General features: G+C 36.9%; 1 protein-coding gene across 1 annotated transcript in view; it reads right to left on the bottom strand.

The window, feature by feature from the left end:
• The window catches only part of NEGR1 (neuronal growth regulator 1), an 803,476-nt gene that overhangs the window by 452,632 nt on the left and 326,172 nt on the right, over positions 1-24,672 (bottom strand). The window contains exon 2 of the mRNA XM_008690719.1: positions 19,685-19,917. Within this exon, the coding sequence (XP_008688941.1) occupies positions 19,685-19,917 (233 nt within the window). The remainder of the gene's footprint in view (positions 1-19,684; positions 19,918-24,672) is intronic.

Genomic DNA, 24,672 nt, shown 5'->3' with positions numbered 1-24,672 from the left:
TCCCACATAGAGACTCATGCTACCATCATTTTACTATGAAATCAATGCCTATTACTATCCATTTTAACTGGCGGGTTTTTTTGTTCTTGTGTTTTTATTTTGGGTTTTGGTAATGACTACCATTTTGTATATAAAAGTCTTTGGATTTCTGTTAAGTATTTTCTCTTCCTTTAGTTGACACCAAAAGTTTTCCCAACAATACGGTCTATAATTAGTATGCCATTATGCAAATAAGAGGCCACACAATGAAATGTCTATATATATTTAAATAGGTTTATTTGTCAGACTGGGAGATGACTGGTCTAAAATAAAAAGGATGGCAAGAATCTCATTAATTCTGGGGGACCTGGGTATCTCAGTCTGTTAAGGGTCTGCCTTTGGTTCAGATTATGATCCTGGAGGCTTGGGATTGAGCCCAGGGATGGAGCCCCATCGACCCCCATCGAGCCCTGGGTCAGGCTCTGCGCTCAGCCTGGAGCCTGCTTCTCCCTCTCCCTCTGCCCCTCCCCCAGCTCATGCTCTCACTCTCTCTCAAATAAATAAACAAAACCTTAGAAAGAGGGAAAGAAAGAAAGAAAGAAAGAAAGAAAAAGAAAGAAAGAATCTCATTAATTTTAATAAAGTGGCTGGGTGGCATCTGACAAGAAGCCTTTTTGTCATTGCAAAGTTGAAAAGTGTCTTCGTATATGTATTTTTCTATGTTGAGTGGTCATCATACCCTCCAAAAGAAAAGAAAGGAAAAAAGAAAAAGAAAAAGAAAAGAAAAGGAAAGGAAAGGAAAGGAAAGGAAAGGAAAGGAAAGGAAAGGAAAGGAAAGACTTAAAAAATTGGAAGTTGGAGAAACAGGCAGCTAATATTTATAAAGATTCTGTTTGATACCTCTATCAAATAAGAAGTTAGAGCAACACAGAAGAGGAGAAATTGAGGAGTTTATATGAATCACTGATCCTTTCAACTGACTATAAATACACATTAAAATCTTTTAGAAGACCTTCACTACAAATAGTAATAGCATTTATTGAGTACTGACTCTGCATCCAGTACTTAACATATTTCATCTTCTAATTCTTAAATTAATTCTATAACATAGATTTCATTATTCACAAAGCCCCAAAGGGATTAAGTGTCTTAAACCTAAATTCACACAGTTACTAAGATGAGAGCTAAGACGCACGCTCAGGTCAGTTTCTTTCCAACACATTAGCCGTTTCCGCTGTCTAAGCCCTGTAATAGCATCATAACTCTGGAGAAGCTGTTTTCTTTACAAAGCATGGTTCTAGTGGCAGACACACATCAGTTCTGACAGCATGAATTCATTATAAAAATATTTATTAAGTATATATAAAACATATTTCCTGTCCTCATGTGGTTTACATTTTAGCCAGAAACACAAGTTACATTAATCAATAATGGACTGTGACAGAACTGTGAAGAGGGTCAAGGAGAAATGAGAGAAGGGGTAATTAATTCTAATTGGAGGTAAGGAAAAGGGTCCCAGAAAGAACAAAGACACAGTGCTATGAAACACCAGAGTTCTTTAAGAGGACGCTCACAGGGTGAGGGTGGGCAAAGAAAAGAAGAGGAAGACAGAAGGGATTGTTTCATTGGGGGAAGCAGGTAGTGAAGGGTTCGCTTGCCATTCTGGCTATACTACTTAAACAGAGAGAGCTTCAAACTCTAATCATTTACTTAAAAGGCTATTATCTACTATTTTCTATTCAAATAAATCTTTATTAATTTTGTAATTTAAAAAAATCAAAGTAGATAGTGAAAAACCATAATGAATCTTATCGGAAGCCAAGAGCCTTCTATTCTTCCTTATAGTCTTCAGGATTGTACACAATAGCTAATTTGGTGGCAAAGTGCCAGGTGGTATGGAGATCCTTAAAATATACCCATTCATCATGAAACACTGAAAATATAAAGAAGATATGTAGGATCATCAGCTCAAAATATTAAAACACAGAGATTTTCAATCCCAAATATGGAGTATCATTTTCAACACAGACACTACTCCAAATGGTAAGTCTAGTGTTTTATCCAGCCACATGCAAAGTTTTCATGCTAGACTCAAACAATGGGGTCCTCTGGGGCTGTACATGATGGAAATTTTTTTATTATTTCATTGAGGATAGGAGTTCAGGAAAAAGAGAAAGGTAGAGGTTGGTGTAACACTTTCTTCTTGGTGTTTCACATGTATGTGTATGCCCTCTATGTCTCTAGCCATGTGAATGTTCTTGGTTGCATGTAATACTCAGAGAGGACTGAGGCCACACTTGGCAGAGTGCATTGCACGGGACTTGGCGTTTATGGTTACTCATAAGTATCACTCTGGTGATGATATGGAATGGTAAGTACTGCAGTGGGACAAGGAGAGGACTCAAAAATTATGCAGCATATTAAATCAAACTGGTATATTTAGTTATATTTGAATAGTAACATAACATTTTAATAACAAGTATAAAAATAACCCCTATTCTTTCAGAAAGTGATGAACTCCCTACCCTTATCTTAAAGGAACAAGGCAGGGGACAATTTTGCTTCTGAAATATCAACCATATTTTAAGCCTTAGCATGTTCCAAGAAGTTCCTGTGAACTCAAAATGTCCAGGGATTTCATACATTCCTTCCCTTGATCTTGATAAGGCCACACCAATTTTTTTTTTTTTACTATATGCAAATGCAAAAAAGTAAGTCATATCACACTCCGGCAGCAACCAAAGTGGATAACAAACCACACTTCAGAAAGCACAGATTGAGTTAAGTTGCCTTTAAGGGAGATCTCACTGCTGTGTACTGTGAAGTTAAAAGAGGAACACATCATACTGTCAAAGACAAGTGGGCTGTGTGAACTGCAAGCTCAAAAGCCTCACAGTAATCCCAACCACATGCCAACTCTCAGAAAGTGGGGCAGTGTCTCCTTTGGAGATGGGGGAAAAAAAACAACAAAACACTCCAAGGTACGTAAAGCTGACAACTCTCCACAAGAGATGGAAGAGCCACATGGAATGTTTTCTGTCTTCAAATAATCGTTCAAATGCTCTGCAAGGCATCTTCATTAGCTAAATAAATACCTTGAGAGCAATTTTTATTTGTCCAGATGAAACTTAAAGTAACTATTTCTAAGAGTCTGTAGGAGGTCAGGAGTTTCTAGGGTAAATTTACTTTTGAAAAATACACTTAGCTTTCCTGTTAAAAATCCCCCTTTTAAAAAGGGTATGGTATGTTGCACCTTAAAAAAAAAAAAAAAAAAAAAAAAAGTGAGTATGCCAAACCAAAAAAAAAAAAAAAAAAAAAAAAAAATTGAGTTTTCTCCTTGGTGTTGTTACTCTGACATTCCGTTCCTGGTCCTTCAAACCCCAATTCACTAATATACTCAAAACCTGACTCACCTCACTTCATTTTGTTGTTTGCCCTGTACAGATTGTATAATGGGCAAAAGACTGAAGGTCAAGTTTATTGATTAAAACCCAGAGCAATGAAGTATCTATTAAGTCAGGGTAACTGACTCTCACGTGGCTTAATCCACATGGAATTTTTCTAGATGAATCGATTTAGACAGAAATCAGCAACATTATAGTTTTAAACAAAACAAAAATATTACTAGATCCATTACATTTTAAAATTAAAATGCTCACATTCATAAGTTAAACATCTCTACCTCCATACTGTTCCTTCCATTTCCACAGCATCCATACTAATATTCGGGGCCTCTTTAACTGTGGACCATCACAGTAGTTTTCCAACTGGATTTTCTTTCTCAAGTCCTTACACCATAATTTTCTTTTACTCAAATAAAAAAATGAAAAGTCTGTTGTTCTGCTTTTATTTACCCCATTTAACTGAATCTCTACTGGCCCCAAAAGATGCACAATGAATCACTAACGCCTCAAGGTATATTATCCCACGCCAAATTTAAAAAGGATAGTCTCATAGTAATGCTAGATAGTGTTAACATAATTATTACATAAATTCATCAAACAACAGTGCCTTTTGTGGATAAGCTAGTGACGGATGTAACCACGTTCTCCATGGTTGACCTTCTTTTCTGGCTTCCTAATGCAAATGTCTAACCCACTTCAGTGTCAGGAACTTTAAGAACAGGATAAAAATGACTGTTACTCTTCCCAGGGGGAAAATATTAAAAAGTACAAAATTTTAGATATATCCTCATGGGTCTTATGGTTAAAGAACCCCTGGATTTAAAGTTGTGTCACTTCGTTTAAGTCAGCGTAACAGCTGTTCTTCAGGGTAAAAAATGTTCCTTTATAAACAAACAAAAACAAAATGTCCTAGGACGTCAGTCAAGGAGTTCCTGTGTCAGAGTTTGAGCAAATCTGTTATTTAAAAGTCTCAAACCCATTTTGTCAATCTTGTGAATCATTTATTCATTTCTTTATATACCTAAGACTGTGTTTCAATCATCGCCAACTGCCGTGATGGTGGAACTGGATGGAGAACTCTAAAGTTTCCACAGGATGACGCTCATGACTGCTGCTTCCCGTGGCAGCTTCTTAATCTGGGGAAGCTCCCAGTGGCGGCTCCCCAGGGCCCCCTGCTTAAACTCTCGGCAGCTGCTCCTCGCAGCAATGAATGGCTCCAGTCAGCAGTGGAGCCCAGCAATTACAGCCTCCTACAGCTGCTCCCCAAGAGTCCCATCGCTTCTCACAAGCTCAACCCCCGACAGCATCTTGATCTCCCAGCAGCTGCACATTTGAGCATTTCTTTGTCAGCACCACTTTTTTTTTTTTTTTTTTTTAAGATTTTATTTGACAGAGAGAGAGACAGCCAGCCAGAGAGGGAACACAGCAGGGGGAGTGGGAGAGGAAGAAGCAGGCCCATAGCGGAGGAGCCTGATGTGGGGCTCGATCCCAGAATGCCAGGATCACGCCCTGAGCCGAAGGCAGACGCTTAACCGCTGTGCCACCCAGGCGCCCCCGTCAGCACCACTTCTAAAGGATGTCTCATGGCAATGCTCTAATGGAGCCATTCCCCCAATCTGAAGAGCTGGTCCTGTTCCCAAACAGCCCATCTCCCAACCCTAATTCCACTTTATGGAACAGGACAATGTGGTGTCATACATTGAACTGCTTCTTTAGCCCTTGCTGGGTCCTGAATAGCTTCTCGTTCAGTTCTGAATGATTTATTATGCACACAAAGAGGACGTTCCACGCACTTTCCTATAGCTGACCATCACTTCCTGCATTGTAATTCAACCTCAAGACTCTCTATCTACCAACTACTTCATTCCAAAAGTTAGATATGACCTCCCTAGAAAGAGGATCACTTTCTTGATATGCACCCTGGGTATACGTCTGTCCTAGCCCTTATCTAACTTCAGTGCACTCATTTGTCTCATGACAGTATTGTTCCACTGACTCGTAAATGCCTTGAAGGGAAAAACTAATTCTTATTTATGGATATTTGTTTTCCTAACACCTAGAACAATGCTTAGCATATGGCGGATGCTTAAAGAATGTGCCAAGTTTGCATTAGAAGTAGTGTCCAAAGTCAGGTTTACTAGAGAAGAGTCCCAAACTGCTTTTCACTGGTTTCCCCACAAGGCACAGGTGCAGCAGTAAAAATCAAGACCCTGAATATTGTTGCACAGCTCATAGCTCCCAGGGTAAATATACAACCACAGCTCTACAGCCTCTCTTTAGGTTATTTTTCTTAAAGTTACAATCTGTGTGAATAATGAAAGACTGCCGTTTCCACTCATGCCATTGTGTATTTGTAGCTCTAATATTCATTAAAGATGCAACTGAAATGTTAATGATAATTGCACCCAAAAAGCTAATAAAGAGGAGCCCAAGGCTCACATAAATGCCAGCATTTAATAATTATGCATACTTTTATCTTTTTTCCTTAATTTATCTTACTTTCTGATAATTAGTTTAGTAAATCTGAGATCCCAATGTATGTGTAATTAATTTTAAAATTTGTTTTTAAATTTGTTTTTTATATTCAGGAATGAGATATAATTTTTTCCAGAATATAAAGAGATAATCATCATTATACAAAATGGTTACCTATATAGATGAGAGAACTTAAAACATACCTCTTGAGAATATTAACAAGTAGGAAACGCTTGACATTTTAGGGAAAAAAAATTGTCAAGATCCAGACAGGATAAAAGAAGCCAATTTAAGTATTTCATATAAAAGGGGTTTAATACAGGGAGTTGTTTACACAGGTGATAAAGGGCTAAGAAACTAAAACGTGTAAGAGCAAAGAAACTCAGATTTGTAACCGGAAGAAGCCACTAATAATTCCTACAAGCGAGAATCATTATAAGGACCCAAGGGTTGGGAGCGCTCATCAGGAGTGAGATCCACAGCATGGGACTGCCTTGCATGAGCTGTGCCAACGGGGCTGTCCAGTGGATGCTGCAGGCCCGGAGGAGAAAGGCTTGCAGGACTCACTGCCTGCGGCAATGAAAGAGGGGGTAGAGCCTCCCTTCCTGATCTTTTGCCAGTGTCTCCTACCGGATGAATCCTGTCAGAAACCAGAGACCATAACAGCCTGGGAGCATACCCATAGGGGTCAGCCAACTCTATTATACAAGGCATCACAAAAGAGGTACAGACAATGGCTCTGAAATCAATAAGGCAAAAATGACTGCCACCAGATCTTTTCTTTAATTTTAGGTAGGAATTAGCTTCCCCCCCAAAATGTAGAATTCTTTCTAATTATTGTAGCTCAAAACCTTAACGCTGGTGTACATTGATTATATCTTTTCACACGAAATTTGTCCACTGGAAGGAAAATTAATTAATCCTATTAATATTTTACAACTATTATCTTTAAAATAAAAGTCACTGGGAATCAATAATGAGAGCAATTCCAATTATGTCTTTATTCAAAAAAGGAAGGAGGAAACCCTATACATTATTAGCTCATTGGAATAGGAAGATGGTAAAAATCTATTAAATATCTACTCTGAATCAGACACTTAAAGGATTTTCTCATATGCCTAGTTGTGTTTTTAAAAAATTTTCACAGCAATCCAGAGAGCTGTGTATTATTTTTTATTTCTCAGAGAATGGGAATGAGTCTGAAAAGGATGGAAACACTTAATCAAATTCATATACTTTATAAATATCAGACCTGGCTGTCACCTGAGATCAATCTAATACGTATGCCACACTAAACTACTTAGGAGAACACTGGTCTTAACTAGTTTCAAAGGGAAAAATAGCCCAAACAATTATTGAATGAGAAAAAAAAAAGTCGGTTGGAGTTTTTTCTGGTCACTGTCTAGCTTGTACTTCTAAGGAACTTCACTCACTCATTCTATTGTGCATTCAGTATTTATTTTAGACCCAATTACTTGCCAGCCACTGTTCCATTCACTAAAGGTAGGGCAGTCAGATGGATAAGATATATACTTCATGGAGCTTATCACAACCTGCCATGCATTGGAGAATTACAGCACGTCTCTCTCTTTTCTCCTAATTTAGTAGTATCTCATTCTGGGGTGATTTTTTACCCCAGCCGTCATTTGGCAATGTCCTGAGATATTTTGGGGTGTCACAATCAGGAAATGCTACTGGTGTCTATGGTGTTAAGGCCAATGTTTTAAGCCCATTCAGGCTACTATCAAAATATCACAAATTGAGTGGTATATAAACAGCAGACATTTATTACTCATAGTTCTGGGGCTGAGAATTCCAAGATTATGACATCAGCAGATTCGATCTCTGATGCGGACCCATTTCCTAGATGGCCAAACTTTCATTTTTATTTTTTATTTTTATTTATTTATTTATTTATTTATTTATTTATTTTTAAGATTTTATTTATTTATTTGACAGAGAGACAGCCAGCGAGAGAGGGAACACAGCAAGGGAGTGGGAGAGGAAGAAGCAGGCTCCCAGCGGAGGAGCCTGATGTGGGACTCGATCCCGGAATGCCGGGATCACGCCCTGAGCCGAAGGCAGGCGCTTAACGACTGCGCCACCCAGGCGCCCCCAAACTTTCATTTTTATAACCTCATATGGTGAAAAGAATGAGCGATCTCTGTGGGGTCTCTTCTGTAAGAGCACTAATCCCTTTCATGAGGTTTTCACCCTCATGACCTAAGCTCCTCCCAAAGGTCCCACCTCTAAATACCATCACAATGGGCATTAGCTTTAGGGGGACATAATCTCTACCATCCAGGGCTCCTCCTAAACATACTACAATGTACAGCCATTTCCACTCCTCCGAACACATGTGCGCACACACACATACACACACACATACACACACACACAAATTATATGGTCCAAAGTGTCAACAGCACCACAGTTGAGAAACCCTGTTCTAAGATTTTTGAGCGTGTGTGTGTGTGTGTGTGTGTGCACCAGTTTTCTATTTGCTGACATAAATTACTACAAACTTAGTAGCTTAAAACAAATTAATCTTTTTTTTTTTTTGGAAGACTTTATTTGTTTGAAAGAGAGAGAGCGAAAGAGACAGAGAGAGCAAGCAGAGGAGCAAGGTGGGGGAGTAGCTGGAGAGGGAGAGGGAGAAGCAGACTCCCCGCTGAGCTGGGAGCCTCACAAGGGGCTCCATCCCGGGACCCTGGAATCATGACCTAAGCCGAAGGCAGATGCTTAACTGAATGAGCCATCCAGGCACCCCTTAAAACAAATTTATCTTTAAAAAATTTATCTTACAGGGGTGACTGGGTGGCTCAGTTGGTTAGTGTCTACCTTCGGCACAGGTCATGATCCCAGGGTCCTGGGATGGAGCCCCGCATCGGGCTCCCTGCTCTGCAGGAAGTCTGCTTCTCCCTCTCCCCCTGCCCCTCTCCCTGCTTATACTCGCTCTGTCAAATAAATAAATAAATTTTAAAAAATGTATCTTACAATTCTGTATGTTAGATGTTACAAGTCTCTCTCAGCAAAAATCAAGATATTGCCAGGCCTGCCTTCTCTTCTAGAGCCTCTAGTGGAGAATCCATTTCCTAACCTTTTTCTGATTCTAGAAGCTACCCAGATTCCTTGATTCATGATCCTCTTATCTTTGAAGCCAGCAAAGGCAGGTCAAGTCCTTCTTATATCACATTTCTCTGACCTACTTCCACAGTCATATATCCCTCTGATTCTCTTCTGTCTTCTTCTCCCACTGTTAAGGAACCTTGTGGCTTCACTGGACCCACCTGGATAACCCAAAATACTATTCCCATTTTAAGGTTAGGTGATTTGCAATCATAATTCTCCTCTGCCATGTAATCTAGCATATTCACAGGTTCCGGAAATTAGGACATGGTCATCTCTGGGGACCATTCTGCTTAGCATAAGGAAGAACACATGTGCAACTTTTAGCAAAGTTATTTGCACACAGTAGGTATTGAATTAAAGTATTCACAAGTATTTTTTGAATTAAACTGAATTAATCCTAGATGTCCTTTTAAAAGGGGCTACCTTTAAATGAAAGGGTCATAAGCAGAGGGAAAACAACATACATGTCTTGCCTAATTCTGCACTGATAAATAGCTCTGAAATCTGCCTATCCTCAACTCTTCAATATGCCATTTTAAAATGTGTGCATCCACCAACTTGCTCAAATCAAAACCTAAAATAATAAGTGAAATACCTGAGAGGAAATTCTAATTGTGTTATTCTTGGCCCTTTTAAAATGTTAACCCCTTACTTGATCTGGCATTAGGAACCCTTGGCTATAATCTTTGTAGCTAACTCTGTCCCATTTCTCAAAATAACATTGCGATATATATATATTTTTTTCATAAAATGCTGGTATGCCATTTATTATTTTTTCACTACAAACTGCAATCACTATTCTGCACTTGTAAAAACATGGGGATTAGCAGAGGATAAAGATGCTATGACCTGGAATGGAAATAAGCAACCTAAGTCATGAATGCCTAACTAATCCTTTTAATTTAAAAATTTTCCTGTTATGTCAGCATTCCTGATGTTATGCCCTAAAGATAGCATCAATACATTAAGTCACAGCTTAAGAAAAGTGACTGGCATGAAGCCAGGGAGAAAGAAGCATGTACATATGTACAACCAATAAATCTCTACTGAGTTCCTAACATTTGTCAGGCACTTTCCTGGATGTTTGGGAGTCAAAAAAAAAAAAAAAAAAAAAGGATTAAGATTCAGTCCTCACCTACAAGGAGTTCACTGGGGTTCTTATTGGGAGTCCACACATAGATTGAGGGGTTCATGAGAATCCTGCTCGCATAAAGAAGTTTGTAAAATATTAACAGTATGTATATTTCTCTACCAGGTGTACAGTTTTCATCAGATTTTCAAATGGGTTCATGACCACAAAATGTTTAAGAACCACTGGTCCAGATGCAAAGCAAGTGTGGGTGAGAAAGTTCGGACAGCTTAGTGTGGGTGCTACCTTTCCCGAGTCTCTACTGCTCCCACTAGATCACTACCAACCAGAGGACACTGAAGGGATGGAAGTGAAGAGCTGTGGGGCAGGGGACACAAGGACATAGAGTCACTCTAGGATTCTGCAAACCGAACTCTGCCACCAGCCTTCATTGTGCCCATTCTCCTCTTGACACTACACATAATGAATTCTTATGTTCTGCTACAAATCGTAAGATAAACAATATCATTAGCAGATTCAACTTTTCTCCTCTGCTAACTTTTACACGTATAAGGGTTATAAAGGGGTATGCCATTTAGAATTTAGTTAATGAAAATAGCAAAATCCTAATTGTCTTGGCAGTAATTTCTAAACTATCCACATAATTTGGGGAAGTAAACAGTAAAATTATTTCATAGATCAAATTGTATTGCAATGACTTCCAAGAAGACAAATTATTTCACCAGACTCTTATTTTATTTGCAGAGTTTCTCAAAATAAGCAGACCAGCTAAAGCTTGGTAATCTTTTATTTATAGAGAGATTTTCATACTGATAGTGTACATTGCATTGGGATTTGACATGTATTACTTATATAGTTATTTTCTTTGTTTTTTAGGAAAAAAAATAAAGATACTCCAAGATAGGCAACAAGTACAACTATTCTGAAATGCAACACACAAAACAACTGAGAATTACAACCAAGAAAATATAAATGTCATCAGTCTGAGCTTTAAGATACTTACCAAACCATGTGTTTCAAGAACTAGAATAAATATCCATTAATTGTTGAAGGGACTTTTAAAGTGCAGCAGATCTTGCTTAAAGGGTTAGTTACTTTAAAATATGGTCAAATCGCATTTTGAACTGTGTGTTACAAAAAAAAAAAAAAGCAAGTACTGCTCTACTCAGTCTCCAAATGAGTGATAAATATCATTCTACTTCTTACACATTCCATTCTTAAATATCCTTTTATTTAATACTTGCCAATATGATTCAAAACTTAAAAACAAGGACAAAGCATGGCAGAATTACTTTTCTTTCTTTCTTTTTTTTAAAGATTTTACTTATTTATTTGACAGAGAGAGATACAGCCAGTGAGAGAGGGAACACAAGCAGGGGGAGTGGGAGAGGAAGAAGCAGGCTCCTAGTGGAGGAGCCTGATGTGGGGCTCGATCCCATAATGCCGGATCACACCCTGAGCCGAAGGAAGACGCTTAATGACTGCGCCACCCAGGCGCCCCCAGAATTACTTTTCAACATGGACCACAAACTATACAACCCTTTGATTTCATTGCCCCTATCCTGCCACACCTCAAAAAATTATCCAACTCATGAGTAAATCAGAAGTACTAAAGAAGAACCCTCATTGCCGTCACAATTCACTAGTTAGCAAAGATGCTTATTTAAATTCCAATATTGTCCCCCTTGCTCCAATTATGAAGCTCAGCAGTTTCCATAAAGTTCCTTCTATAGAAAAAGGGATGACTCAGATGGAAGCCAACAGCATGCAATATCTATCAGTATTATTTTTTGCTCTTTCTCACTTCTCTCTCATTTGCAAATGACAGCATATTAAAAGTTTATCAGAAAATACCACCAACTTATTCACTCCTTCTGTGTATAGGAAGCAGTATATTATGGATTTTTGCACCACTTTGATCTAAGATACTGTTCTAATATAAGATCCAGTAATGACGGTACATAAAACTTTATGTACTAATTTTTGGCTAGGAAAATATGATAACTCACTGAGAAAATCTTTTTCAAAGACAAATATTATTCATTGAATTTACCTTCTCTTTCTACTACTTCTTTTACTTCAACTGCAGAAAAATAAGGCAATAACCTTTTCTAAAGACTATAAAAAAAAGGAGATTATTTAGGAGAGAAGAAAAATCTATTCTGGAAGAAGTGCCAATATTCAAATGAGGATTTCACTAAAAATTAGCTCAATTATTCTTATTTTTAATGGATCCTAGTAGTTAAACCAATAACCTAATCAACGTCAATACACTCACAGGTAAAAGCAAGGTAATGGTTTCCTAGAAGTTGGCCTGATAGACACTGTCAATGGAACCGCAGTGATTCTAGCTGGATGGGAATTTCTGAAAATAAAACTGAAAATATCCACCAGAAAAATGCATTATTTTAAAAAATTACTATGTAATATGCACTGCCTCAAAAAGTCTATTCCACATAAGTCCAACTGAGTGGCCCGGAGTTTGTCTGTGAAGTTACACCTGAGGGAAAGGATTTTACTGAAGTCTCTATCACAAATGACACCTGAAGGAGTTAAGTTTCACAAATTAGGCATAATTGTTATAACTGTTTAGATTCCAGATCATTAGCTTTCTGGACATCAATAATACTACCTCATATATTTCAAGAGTGAATAGTTCCCATTGCATAGTGCACCGAGGGGATACAATGACAGTCCTATTACTTAATAATGCATATGCTCCAAAACGCTTATAAGTTCTTTTTTCATAAATTGCAAATCTGGACATTTCAAACCAATAGAAATAGATAAATGAGATGTTTTTAGGTATGGTTCGATCATCACAACTACCACAGTCTGGGGAAAATCTGTAAGGACTAAGAGAACCTTTTTTACATCATTTATTCACCTTACTGGTTTTTGACCCAGTGATCAGTAATCAGATATTCATTAATCTGTGTAAGCTCTGTATATTTTGGCTCCTATTGGCTCTCACCATAATGAGAATTGGGGTAAACAAAGAATGATGTATGGTAGAATAAATAGGAATTCCCTGTAGAGGGAATGAGAATGAGTATGTACACCCCATCCATGTAACTTTTAACTATTTGATATTAATTTTTTTAGAGATTTTACTTATTTATTTGGCAGAGGGAGATAGCAAGAGTGAGAGAGAGCACAAGCAGGGGTAGCAGCAGGCAGAGTGAGAGGCAGGCTCCCTGCTGAGCAAGGAACCTGATGTGGGACTCCATCCTAGGACCCCAGTTCACGACGTTAGCCAAAGGCAGACACTTAACCACCTGAGCCACCCAGGTGCCCCTATTCGATATTAATTATCACCTCATTTTAGAGAGTAAATGATGAGTGTTTTCTTAAAAGCAGATAATATATATTTATTATCACATATAAGGCGAACTTAGAAATGTGTCTCTATTGTATAGTTAATACGATAAAGATATGGATCATGTACAAAAACTAAGGTCACTTTTGGGAAATATTTAATTTTCCCTTAAAAAACCAAAACCAAAAAAATGAGCTCATGGATGCAGAGATGATAATTTGTGGTTGCAAACAGCAAGAAGATGGGGGATTGGCAAATTGGGTGAAGGGGGTTAAAAGGTACAAATGTCCAGCCACAAAACAAATTAAGTCATGGGGATAAAATGAACAGCATGATGACTACAGTAAATAATATTGTATTGCATTTCTGAAAGTTGCTAAAATAATAGATCTTAAAAGTTCTCATCACCATAAAAAATGTGTAACTATGTGTAGTGATGGATGTTTACTAGACTTATTGTGGTGATCACATCATAATATATACAAATACTGACTCATTATATACTGTGCACATGAAAATAACATAATGTTGTATGTCAATTATATTTAATATTTTTAATTTAAGAAGATTATATTTTATAACTATTTTATCTTAGAAGTATACTATGAAGTTACACTCTCTAAAGCTAAAGGTTCTACAGATGGGATAATGAAACATCATTATTAAGGACTATTTTTATTTCAGGTGGTTTATTTTTTGTTTCTATGCTAAAAATATTAAGGATATATATTTTGGGTCTTTGTCACTTCTTTGCATCTGACAGCATGTCCAAAGTCAGGTTCCTGTATATCATCTTAATCTCCCCAACAAGTATATAAAGACTTTAAATAAAACAGAGTGGGAGCCAGTCTGAGGGTCTTGTCCTGAACCATCACTGCATTCAAGCAATGACTATTTTGACATGTGTGGGTTTTGTAAAACTTTTCTTAGTGCTGCTAATTTTTCTTTGGTTTCATTTTGTAGCTTATTGAAAATTTTGAAGTGTTTTCTCTTGCAGAACACCAACTTGAATTTTCTAATACATACGGTATCTTGACATGCTTTTTTGACCATCTTAGTTTTTTTCTCCTTTGGGTCTTTCAAGGAAGGCAGGTCTATGATCTGTGATGCTGTGTTATTATCCATCAGGTCAACTTGGGGCAGAAGTGTGGTGTCTTTGTCTTCCACTACATACCTTGTTGAGGCTTTAATATTCATAAAAACAATGTTAACATTATATTAAGATGTGCTGGTCTTTACAGAATACGGCTCTATGCTTGTGGCCACATGGAATAATTGCTCTCCAGATACTCATTGGCAAGTCTAATTTTGAAATATCTGTACCTGAATTCCTATTCAAAGACCCACTGAGAGAAATAATATTTGTGGAGGTTTGACTCAGAAAGGGTAGATCCTAAAATTTACTTACAGATTAAGGTAATCAAAAAGCTATCTTCCTGTTATTGAACTGGCATCTTACTGAATTTATTTTCAGATTTTTAATTTTTTCTTGACTTCTCTGCACTTCAGGTTATATTGAGAGGTGTCATAAGGAACAATTCTCTGAGTGAGCGCTGCGAGTACTGTACAGTTACTGTTGAGATGTTCCTTACAGCTCACAGTGGTGCTCTGGGCTGATTCACAGTAGAAATGCTGCTCCACGCTGAGTAACAGGGTCAGGATACTAAGACATGTAAGTGTTAATTAACTATGTGGACCATGGAATGAATAACAAATCCTATTTCTCTCTGAGTATTGGCTGCTACAAATCTTAGAACTAAATTTTTACTGAGCTCTAAAATTACTTAGAAATGAGGACATAAATTTTATGTTCTAACCCCACCACGGACTGCATCCCACTCCACTTACCCTATCTTTTGCCTCCAATTTCTTCTATTTATCTTGGTGTACTAACTACTTCTTTATAAGCCTCTTTAAATCCTTTTCAATGTAAAACAGAATGTTAATAATAAATGGTGTTTGAATATGTTGTCTTTCCATTTTGTAAAGGCTTTCTCCAAACAATGACTAAGCCAGAGACAAGGGGCTAACACTGTCATAGTTTGGGATCTTTGGGACGCAGACACTGAAATGAGAAGGACTTTATAGTGCAGGATATTTATTAGGGAATACCCCTGTGATAAATCCCCAGAAAAGGAAGAGGAATGAAGTAGGATTGAACAAAGCAAGACGTTCATTGGTAGAACCAGTCAATAGCTTCCACTGTTGGGGAGCCAAAATGGCTCATCAGAGCCACCTTACTTTGGGCTGAAAGGGAGGGGCCTTTCAATCAGTCATCAGATATTGCTTGCTTTAGGAAAAGTTTGACTTCAGGTAAAGTGGCTCTCTGCAGCTGAGGTGATTCCTGAAAGGTCTGATCACTCAATGCTGCTCTCTGCTGAAAACACTCCCAACAGCTAGAAAAGCAAATCCATCCCTGGAAAGGGAAGTGTGCCACCCCATCTATCACAGATATCACAGATATCCCAGGTAAGCCAGATACCCTGAGAAAATCAGAACACCCTGGAGAAGTTAAATACCCTTGAGAAGTTATTTTGGTCATGGAGCTATGTGCTAGTCAAATCTTCTACTCTGCCTAGAGAAAACCTATAGTATATCTCCCTGAAAGTTGAGGGATAAGAATTTCACACATATATAATGTGTGTGGGTGTATGCACACATGAGTGAGCAGGGCTTAAAACAACATACATCTATTATCTCAGTTTCGGTCCGGGTACATCTTAGCGGATCTTCTGTCCATAGTCTCACAAGGCTGTAATCAAGGTATTGTCAGGGGCTACTGTGTGTATATATGTTTAATATACAGTATCTGTGAGTGTCTATGTTGTACTATACACAACCTAGACTTCAGACGTGGACTCAGAGTAGAAGCTATCTCTATCATATAGTCAAGGGTGCAGCATTTACATTTTATGATTCTTGTCATTACAGGATTATAACAGGGAGCTCTGGCTTCATAGCAAGTCCTCCAGGCTTGTACACTCTTACACTCGTGAACAAGAAATGCTACTCTTAGTAAATGCTGTACCACATGATGTAAAACACTGGACATTTAAGTAACTTTATTTATCAGTGGTATATTATATATAGGTAATGAAAACTTTATTTTCTTATTAGGTCTATTTCTAAGTCCTTGAAGCAAAACTCCAATTCACCACATTCTTCACATTTCATGAGTATATACATTGTTCAGCTAAGTTGGTGAAAGCAAAACATGGAGATAAATAGAATACACTTGCAGCGTATATACTCAGAGGTACTGCTATGTAACACTTAGCTTGCATTGTGTTTATTCCAAGTGTTACACACAAGTATTATGGCATATTTTTTCATTTTTTATTTTTATTCATTAATTTTTAAAAAGATTTTATTCATTTATTTGAGATCGAGAGAGAGACAGAGATAGTGAGAGAGAGCACGAGCAGGGAGGAGAGGGAGAAGCAGACTCCCTGCTGAGCAGGGAGCCCAACGTGGGGCTGGATTCCAGGACCCTGAGATCATGACCTGAGCCAAAGGCAGACACTTAACCTACTGAGCCACCCAGGCGCCCCTGTTTTTCATTTTTTTAACCTAAATACCATTTTTTCCCTTGCAAATCATCCGTGGTTTGTTGTTTGTTCATTTGTGTGTTTTTGTTTGGTTTGGTTGGTTGGTTGGGTTTTTTTGTTTTGTTTTGGTCATCTTTTTGTTTTTCATTGGCATGCACCTTAAGATCTTCTGGCCTGAGTCCTCCTCTTTCAGATGAGAAAACTAGAGTTTAGAGAGGCTTGATAATTACCCATTTCCTGAGAGAAAATTCAGGATTGGAATCCAGGTTTTCCAACTCTTACTCCAGTATATTTTCTCCCCCATTGTTCCATTCATTGGTATTAATAGCTCTAAGAAATCAAGGGCACCCACAAATTTCCCATGCACAATGTCTGTGTTGGCAAGATACCCCTTCCATTATCCCCTTTCTCAAACGATTTTTTTTAAAATAGCTCCCTTGAGCACATAGTTGCAACAATTAAAGATGAGCTTTGTTTTTACTACCAATGCGTGTGTTTGACATCAGTGATTAATACAGTCTTCTCTCAGTTGCTGAGTTTCTTTATCTTGGTGAATAAAGACTTGACAAATTGTTAGGCAAAGAGCATACACTTCAAAACTATTGAGATATACCTGAGTATCAGACAACCTAGGAAACACAAAGACTGAAGAGATGTGCACATCAGCTTATTTTCATTCATCAAGAGGAAATGTAGCTTAAGTAGGGTTGACTTTTTGTGACATTTATTTAGTTCTTGAATTGACTGACAAGCCTATTAATGTATTCCCTGAACTTTATTAATGTAATTGGAAAACTGCCCACATGTCAATCAACTTCTAATGAGTAATTATGTTCATAAATACTGTAAAATTATTAGCTTTTAATTTGACCCAAACACATACTTTCAAAACAGTAACATGAATTTTTTTTTCTAGAAGAACAAAATACTATACTAATAAAATGTTCGATAAATGCGTTCCTACAATGCGCTTCCTAAAATGGAGTTCAAAAGTTCACCATCACCAAATGGCCAACACAAAGGAATGCTGTAGTAAGGCATGTAACAGTTTTAAAAATCTGTACAGTGTCAAGCCATCTATGCAGCATAAAGTTATAAAGACATCCTATGAAAATCAAACATGTCCCTGGGCAGAGCTCATATCTCCACATATCCATAGTCTGATTTAAAAACATAAGCCTACTATGGAACAAGATAGAATGGAAAAAAGGAAAGAGGGGTATATTTAATGTCCAGAAATACATCATTTAACCTATAAGAAGCAAAATGTCTATATCTCCAGTGACTTGAATATAATTATTATCCAAGTGTACTTTTTCTCTCATGTAATAAAAAATCTTTTGTGGTTTTTGAGCTAGAAATGCAAGTCAAAGGGCACAGAACTAAACAAGAGAACAAGATTAGGCTTGGATAACAGAAGAAATGTGTTTTTGACTCGTAATCCCATTCCAGTTTCAGAAGCTGGACAAACTCCTGCCCTCTAGAATCTCTGGATAATCTCTGAATAAAGATAGACTTCAGTGAAAACTTTATTATATTTTCATATAGTTTTAAATAAAGAACATTGTGCAATGGTCTGTAATAAGAAAAACCACTGGGGAAATTTCTGGGCTTCTTATTTATCTTACACTTTCCTCCTTAATTACTTAATTAATACATTTAAACTTTATCATGAAGTTAAAATATGTACTAACTGAGGCTGTATTTGACTTCAGGCTTACCTTTATATAAGGGAGTAAAACTCCAGATGTAAGTTAATAAAATTCCAGATGTAAGCCATGTATCTAAATTAATACTTAGAGTTGAATTTTTGAAGGGTAAACTCAAAGATAATACAACTAACTTGCTCCCTCAGCTTTCTTATGAGGAATAAAACATGCACTCACTGGCACCACATTATCATGTAATTTGTTATTAATTTTACTTAGAAATGCTGTAATGTCATTTTAAGATCCACAGCAAAATACTTTTATGCAACCAACACATGATTAATCTATAAGCACAAGGAAATAATGTAAAAGGGCAAGAATATGCATTTTCTATTTGACTAGCATTATAATTGCATTTTTCTTGAAAAGCATTTATATCGGGGATACATATGCTCTTACATTTTAGTATGCACGAAAAATAAAATTACTTGATGATTCTGTTTGTATTTGAAGATTGTAAACTAGCTAGAATGATTTATGATCTACTGAAAGTAAATCAAAGTATAAAGCATTGTGTACCATATTTTTCCAATTACTCTGTGTTTAAATAAAGTAATTCTAGAAGGCTGTTTCTTTCCATTGTGACTTGAATCAAAGTAAGCAGAATTTGGATTGAGACAGAGTGTTGGAAGTCTGGAAGATTACTTTTAAAGAGTTACTATAGATATTTCAAGAAGTTCTAATATTTTACTGTATCCACCAAGGGTTATCAAACATTAATTTTAATGTATCACTCATGGGTTCTCAAAGATGTATTGAAGGGGGGACTCAAAGAAAGATACTAAGTGAAGCATACACACAAAAAAATCATAATGTGGTGTTAATGGATAATTTTTTATCTTGGTAAGTGGGGATTTATATGTCTATAATAGCCGTTACACTTAATGGAATCTAGGAACATAAATCCCTGAAGATAATGACTATGTAGCTTTCAACATCGTCAGTTACTTCTGAGTCATTCTGGTATCTAAATATTGAACATTGTTAAATATAGTCCCTCACAATATAGCAGTTATAGAAATGCATACCTTGCACAGTTAGATGCACCTGCATTGTTCTCGGTGTATGTTGAGTCTGAACAGAACACGTGTATGGGCCATCGTCTGTCACATCCACATTCTGTATCTGGAGGCTGTAGTCCCTTTTATTCAATGTTGAAATTGAAACTCGAGGATCCACTGACCACTTATCACCTCCCGCAAAAATAATACTTGACCGGTTCAGCCAGGCACCCTTTGAAGCTCCATCTTCCAAATAACACCTACAAATTACCAGAGACAGAACACTATTAATCAAAATGAAAATGAAAGAAAACATTATCTTTCTCTGAATATGCTGAATTATAGAGCTGCATCAAATGCAAACATCAGACATAAATGCAGAAAATATGAACATATGAACACACTGGTACGTCTTCCATTCCCAGGGCAAATGTGAAACAATGCCTGCATACAGTTTTGTTTTGTTTTAAATGTGTGTGTGTGTGTGTGTGTGTGTGTGTGTGTGTGTAACTTGAAGCCAGTCAAAATCCTTTCTTGTTCTGTCTGGATGACAAGTAAATTTAAATAAAGTTAACTTCCTTCAAAAAATAATTTCAACATTAAAACATTTTTCTTTGAAATTATCAGTAGAAAAGGTCCATGAGTTAGCTGTTTTAATCAAATCCAATTCTAATATAATGTACTAGATACTAGATAGAAAGCATAGAATAGTACCATATCATGTTTATTTTTGGAATTATGCATTTAAAGAGTGATAAGCCTGTACACTGAAACTATAAACTGCATTTTACTGATAATATTGCTGTTGTAAGTGAAGGAGACAAGGCTTATATAGTATCTTTAGTAATAAATACTTGCTGTCTTTTCAATAAGCCAACCGATAGTCTTTCCAGGAAGCATTCATTTATCCAACAAACATTTATGAAGCTTCTACTATTTATGGATTTAAAAATGGTATTGCCCTTGCTCTTCAAAACTTTTAGTCTAGTAAGGAAGACAATCAAGCAAACCAATCAATATTAGACAGAAGGAAGATTACTTGATTAAATCAGGAACAAGGTAGAAAAAACAGCTACCTGATTCAGAAGGGGTCTTGGGGGTATAGAATAGGCTTTATGACATAGGAAATGCCTTGAATAAAGAGGCAAGAAGTGGGGGACATGACATTTAGATGGAGGTGCCGTATTGGGTAACACCAGAGAAAAGTGTGAGAGAGAAAGCCACACATTTTAAGGACAAACAGGCATGGAGTATAGGGTGGGAGGAGTGAGAGATGAAATTGGAAAGATAAACTAAAGCCAGATGATAACAGAAGAGTGATGACAATTAGTAGATTTTAAGGCCAATTTTGAAGCCGTTTATTCATAGTTGTATAACAAGATTAAAAAATATAGCTTTGTATCCAATAGAAGTCAGACATGATTTAGAGCAGAAGAAGGCTATGGTCATATGTCAGTGATTTTGCTGAGGCCTGGAATTCTATGTTTCATCCTGAAAGCATTCTGATACAAATTAAAGGCTAGTTTTCTTAAATGAGTACAAAGCACAGCTACAGAATGAAAATACACATACATCGAAATAGTTTGACAGCATTTCCACAGAACACCTTGGGGGATTGAACACAGAGTTTGAGATTGCTATAAAATTGCAAGCTGAATGCAACAGGGTAGGCTGCTGCCAACTGTATAAAACTAATCAGTGGGTGAAAAAATAAGGAACAAGGTACACCGCAGAATCTAATTTGCAGTCAGCTTCGCCATCTACAGAAACCAAACTAGTAAAGTCATAAAGGTCATTGTTAATTGAAAAGCTTTTCCTTATGTAATTAATGAAGAAAATAAAACCCACTTTAATGACATAATTAAACAATTATAGTATATTGTCATACTTAATGATATGCAGAAAGAAGATAGAGGGGACATATTTCCCATTTCACAAAACCACGTGTCTACTGGTATAGGATAGAACACTGAATTACCACTACTAGGACTCTGGTCATTACAATGCTTGTATGTAATATATGGGTTCATCAAGTGTTGATTGTGTGACCTCTGCATTCGTGGCCTTCACACGTTATCCTATCTGGTGCTCATTACAACCCTCTGGGGTATGGATTGCTATGCCCAATTCATCACTAGAAAATAAATGGAATGTTTAGATTAAATGACTTGCCCAAGCCACACTATTAGTGGTGACAAAGTGAAATTCATAGTCAAGTCTTGTATTTCTATATTCAGTGTCCTTTCCTCCATAATGTAGATCAAAGACTTTTAAAATAGGCTTCAGAAATGGAAAGATGATCAGAATGTTGCAGAAATTACTGCAAGTAATTTCTTATTTACTAAATGTGACCAACTGTTTAACCTGTCCTATTCTAAAGGAAGCAGAAAATTAATTATTAATGCATGTTTTACCATGAAAGTTTGATTTAACACACTCTGCCGGGCATTTTCCTTTCCCTAGAGGCAGGAATTTACCTTTATTTGGGGAGGTATCAGGAAGACCACAGAGATTAACTAGCCTTTAGATACTAGAGCTTTCATAGACCAAATCTGGGTTATAACTCCTGGTCTTAGCATAAGCACTATTCCTCTGTTCTAGTATATCAGGGATCATCAGGGAAGAACAGAATTTAACTTCTTCCCTGTGAAAAATGAAAAGGGAGCTTTTTATATCTCCTTGCTTGGATAAGAATATTTCACAATTGTTATTGGTCCTGATCCAAAGCTTTTCAAGACATAGATTAGGAAGACCCTTGAATGAAATTCAACTAAAAAACAAAAATAAAAAACTTTTTTTGGTATTACCTCCTTGGATTTCTGTAGCATTATTCTCAAATTACACTATTGAGTTACAATTTAAATAACTCAAATTACCATAATGGAATTTTACAAATTCGGAATAGCAAGATCTAGGAATGGCTTTCTATTTTACAAAATCATAAGATACTTACAGACATACAGTTTTAAGGTGAAGCATGAGACGATTATATCAAATATATGAAATAGGTCAAACACTCACATAAGTTTCCTTAATTGTAAGGACCACATCTTCTACCTTTCTACCTCCTGTTTGTTCTTTACATCCACCCTAGTTTTGTTTTTTTGGTTTTTTTTTTTTTTCCCCTTTTCAGTAGAAAGAGATACTGCCTGACATGTATATAATATATTAAGAAGGAATTCTGGAAGGAAGGAATATATTCAGGGTATGGCAGAGTAGAGCAGGTGTGTGGGAAGGGGTGAAAGAAATATGAGAAGTGGTGATAATTCAGTTTTGCACTCTTTAGGAACCAAAAAAAACATTTTTCTGGGTTTAAGAGTTCTAATATGTCTAAAAACATAAATATGTTGGAATCCTGGCCCATACAAAATTCATAATTTAGGAAGGATGATAAAGTATACTCATGAATAGCCATCATGCAGAATAGGAAGTGAAAATATAATAAATTGTTATTATAATTGGATTATTGCAATTGCCTCAGCGTTTCATGTTTCTGCCCTTGACATCTGTAGCATAGTTTATTCTTTCTACAATAAACATTTTAAACTTTTTAGAGTTTAAGTCAGATCATCAACACACCTTCTTATTTCATTTCCTATTTCACTCATAAGAAAAACTCTAATCCTGATAGTGGTCAATAACCTTATGTAATATTGTCCCTTGAAGCCTTTCTGACCTTACCAGCTGCCACTCTTCTCCAGTTGATTCTGTTCTAGACTATGGTCCTCTAGCTGTGCTTCCAACAAGTCCTGCATGCCCTTGCCCTAGGAAGTTTGCATTTGCTGTTTCCTCTGCCCGGACCTCTCATCCCCCAGAGATCTGCATAACTTATTCCTTATCTTCCTGAGGTCTTTACTGAAGTTCCTAATGTACTAAATAGCAAAAATAACACCACTGCCACACCCCATGAAATGCATTACCTGTTTAGTTGATGGGTTATTTTCTGTCTCTCCTTGCTATAAGTAACATTCAGTACCTTTGTCTGGTCACTGCTGTGTATTCCAGGGGCCCACATATAATTGAAAATAAATATGAATATCTGTTGACTGGATGAATGAAGGCAAAAATTAAGACAGTTTTAGAAGAAGGAATAATACAGTAAAGTTAATCAATATTTCCAAAGTGCAACCTACTTGGGAAAGCAAAATCATGCCCACGTTAATGTATGATAACATATGATTAAGTGCAAATATCTGTGGTACAAACAGGAACTGCTTTATGATACATAGAATGAACTAAACAATCTGAGACCATTGGCGGGGAACCAACTCAGGGAAGAGAGCAAAGTGGTAGTATGGGGCAGAGGTGAACTGTGCTCATAACTACTTGAAATAAGAAGGAACTACATTTGACCCTATACTTCAGGAACCACTTTAAACCATTGAATATTCTGCTTAGTATGTGCTAGGCAGTTTGTTAGGCACTTACAATTATTATCCTATTTAATCCTCACATAACCCTAATAAAGACAGATACTATTATCTTCATTTTAATAATGGAGAAACAAAGGTACTGAGAGATTGTATCTTGAATGAAGCCAGTTGGCCTGCACTCAAGCATGGTGACAGACTATGTTACACATTCCTAGAGTCAGACAGCAGCAAGGGTGAGGGATTGTCCCACTATATATAGGACAGAGGAATTAATGAGTGAGGGAGAGGTTGGTGAGGTAAAGTCAGTCAGATCATTAATGGGGGCAGGATGGAGCAACAATTCTGGGGTCACAAACTCGGATCTTCTTTCCTCTCTGGACTCCAAAATGGAACATTTTAACAGTTAGTGATCTTAGGATCCCTTTGAAATACAGATAATGAGATAATCTGAATAAAAACTGTTTGATAATGAATATATCCCTTTAATTGAGTATGACATGGCTTTGCTTGAAAGGTTTTTTTTTTTTCTTTTCCACTTAAAAAATCTGCTAGACTACCTCCTTTATTGGGAGATGAGTGAAGCAGTTCCAAAAATACATTTTTCCCCAGAAGCTGTGCTAACACCATGCCAAATATCACGAC

Source organism: Ursus maritimus, unplaced genomic scaffold, assembly GCF_017311325.1.
Source record: "Ursus maritimus isolate PB19 unplaced genomic scaffold, ASM1731132v1 scaffold_12, whole genome shotgun sequence".
Classification (NCBI taxonomy): Eukaryota; Metazoa; Chordata; class Mammalia; order Carnivora; family Ursidae; genus Ursus; species Ursus maritimus.
The sequence above is the reverse complement of the archived record's forward strand: the minus strand, read 5'-3'. Positions and strand labels throughout refer to the sequence as shown.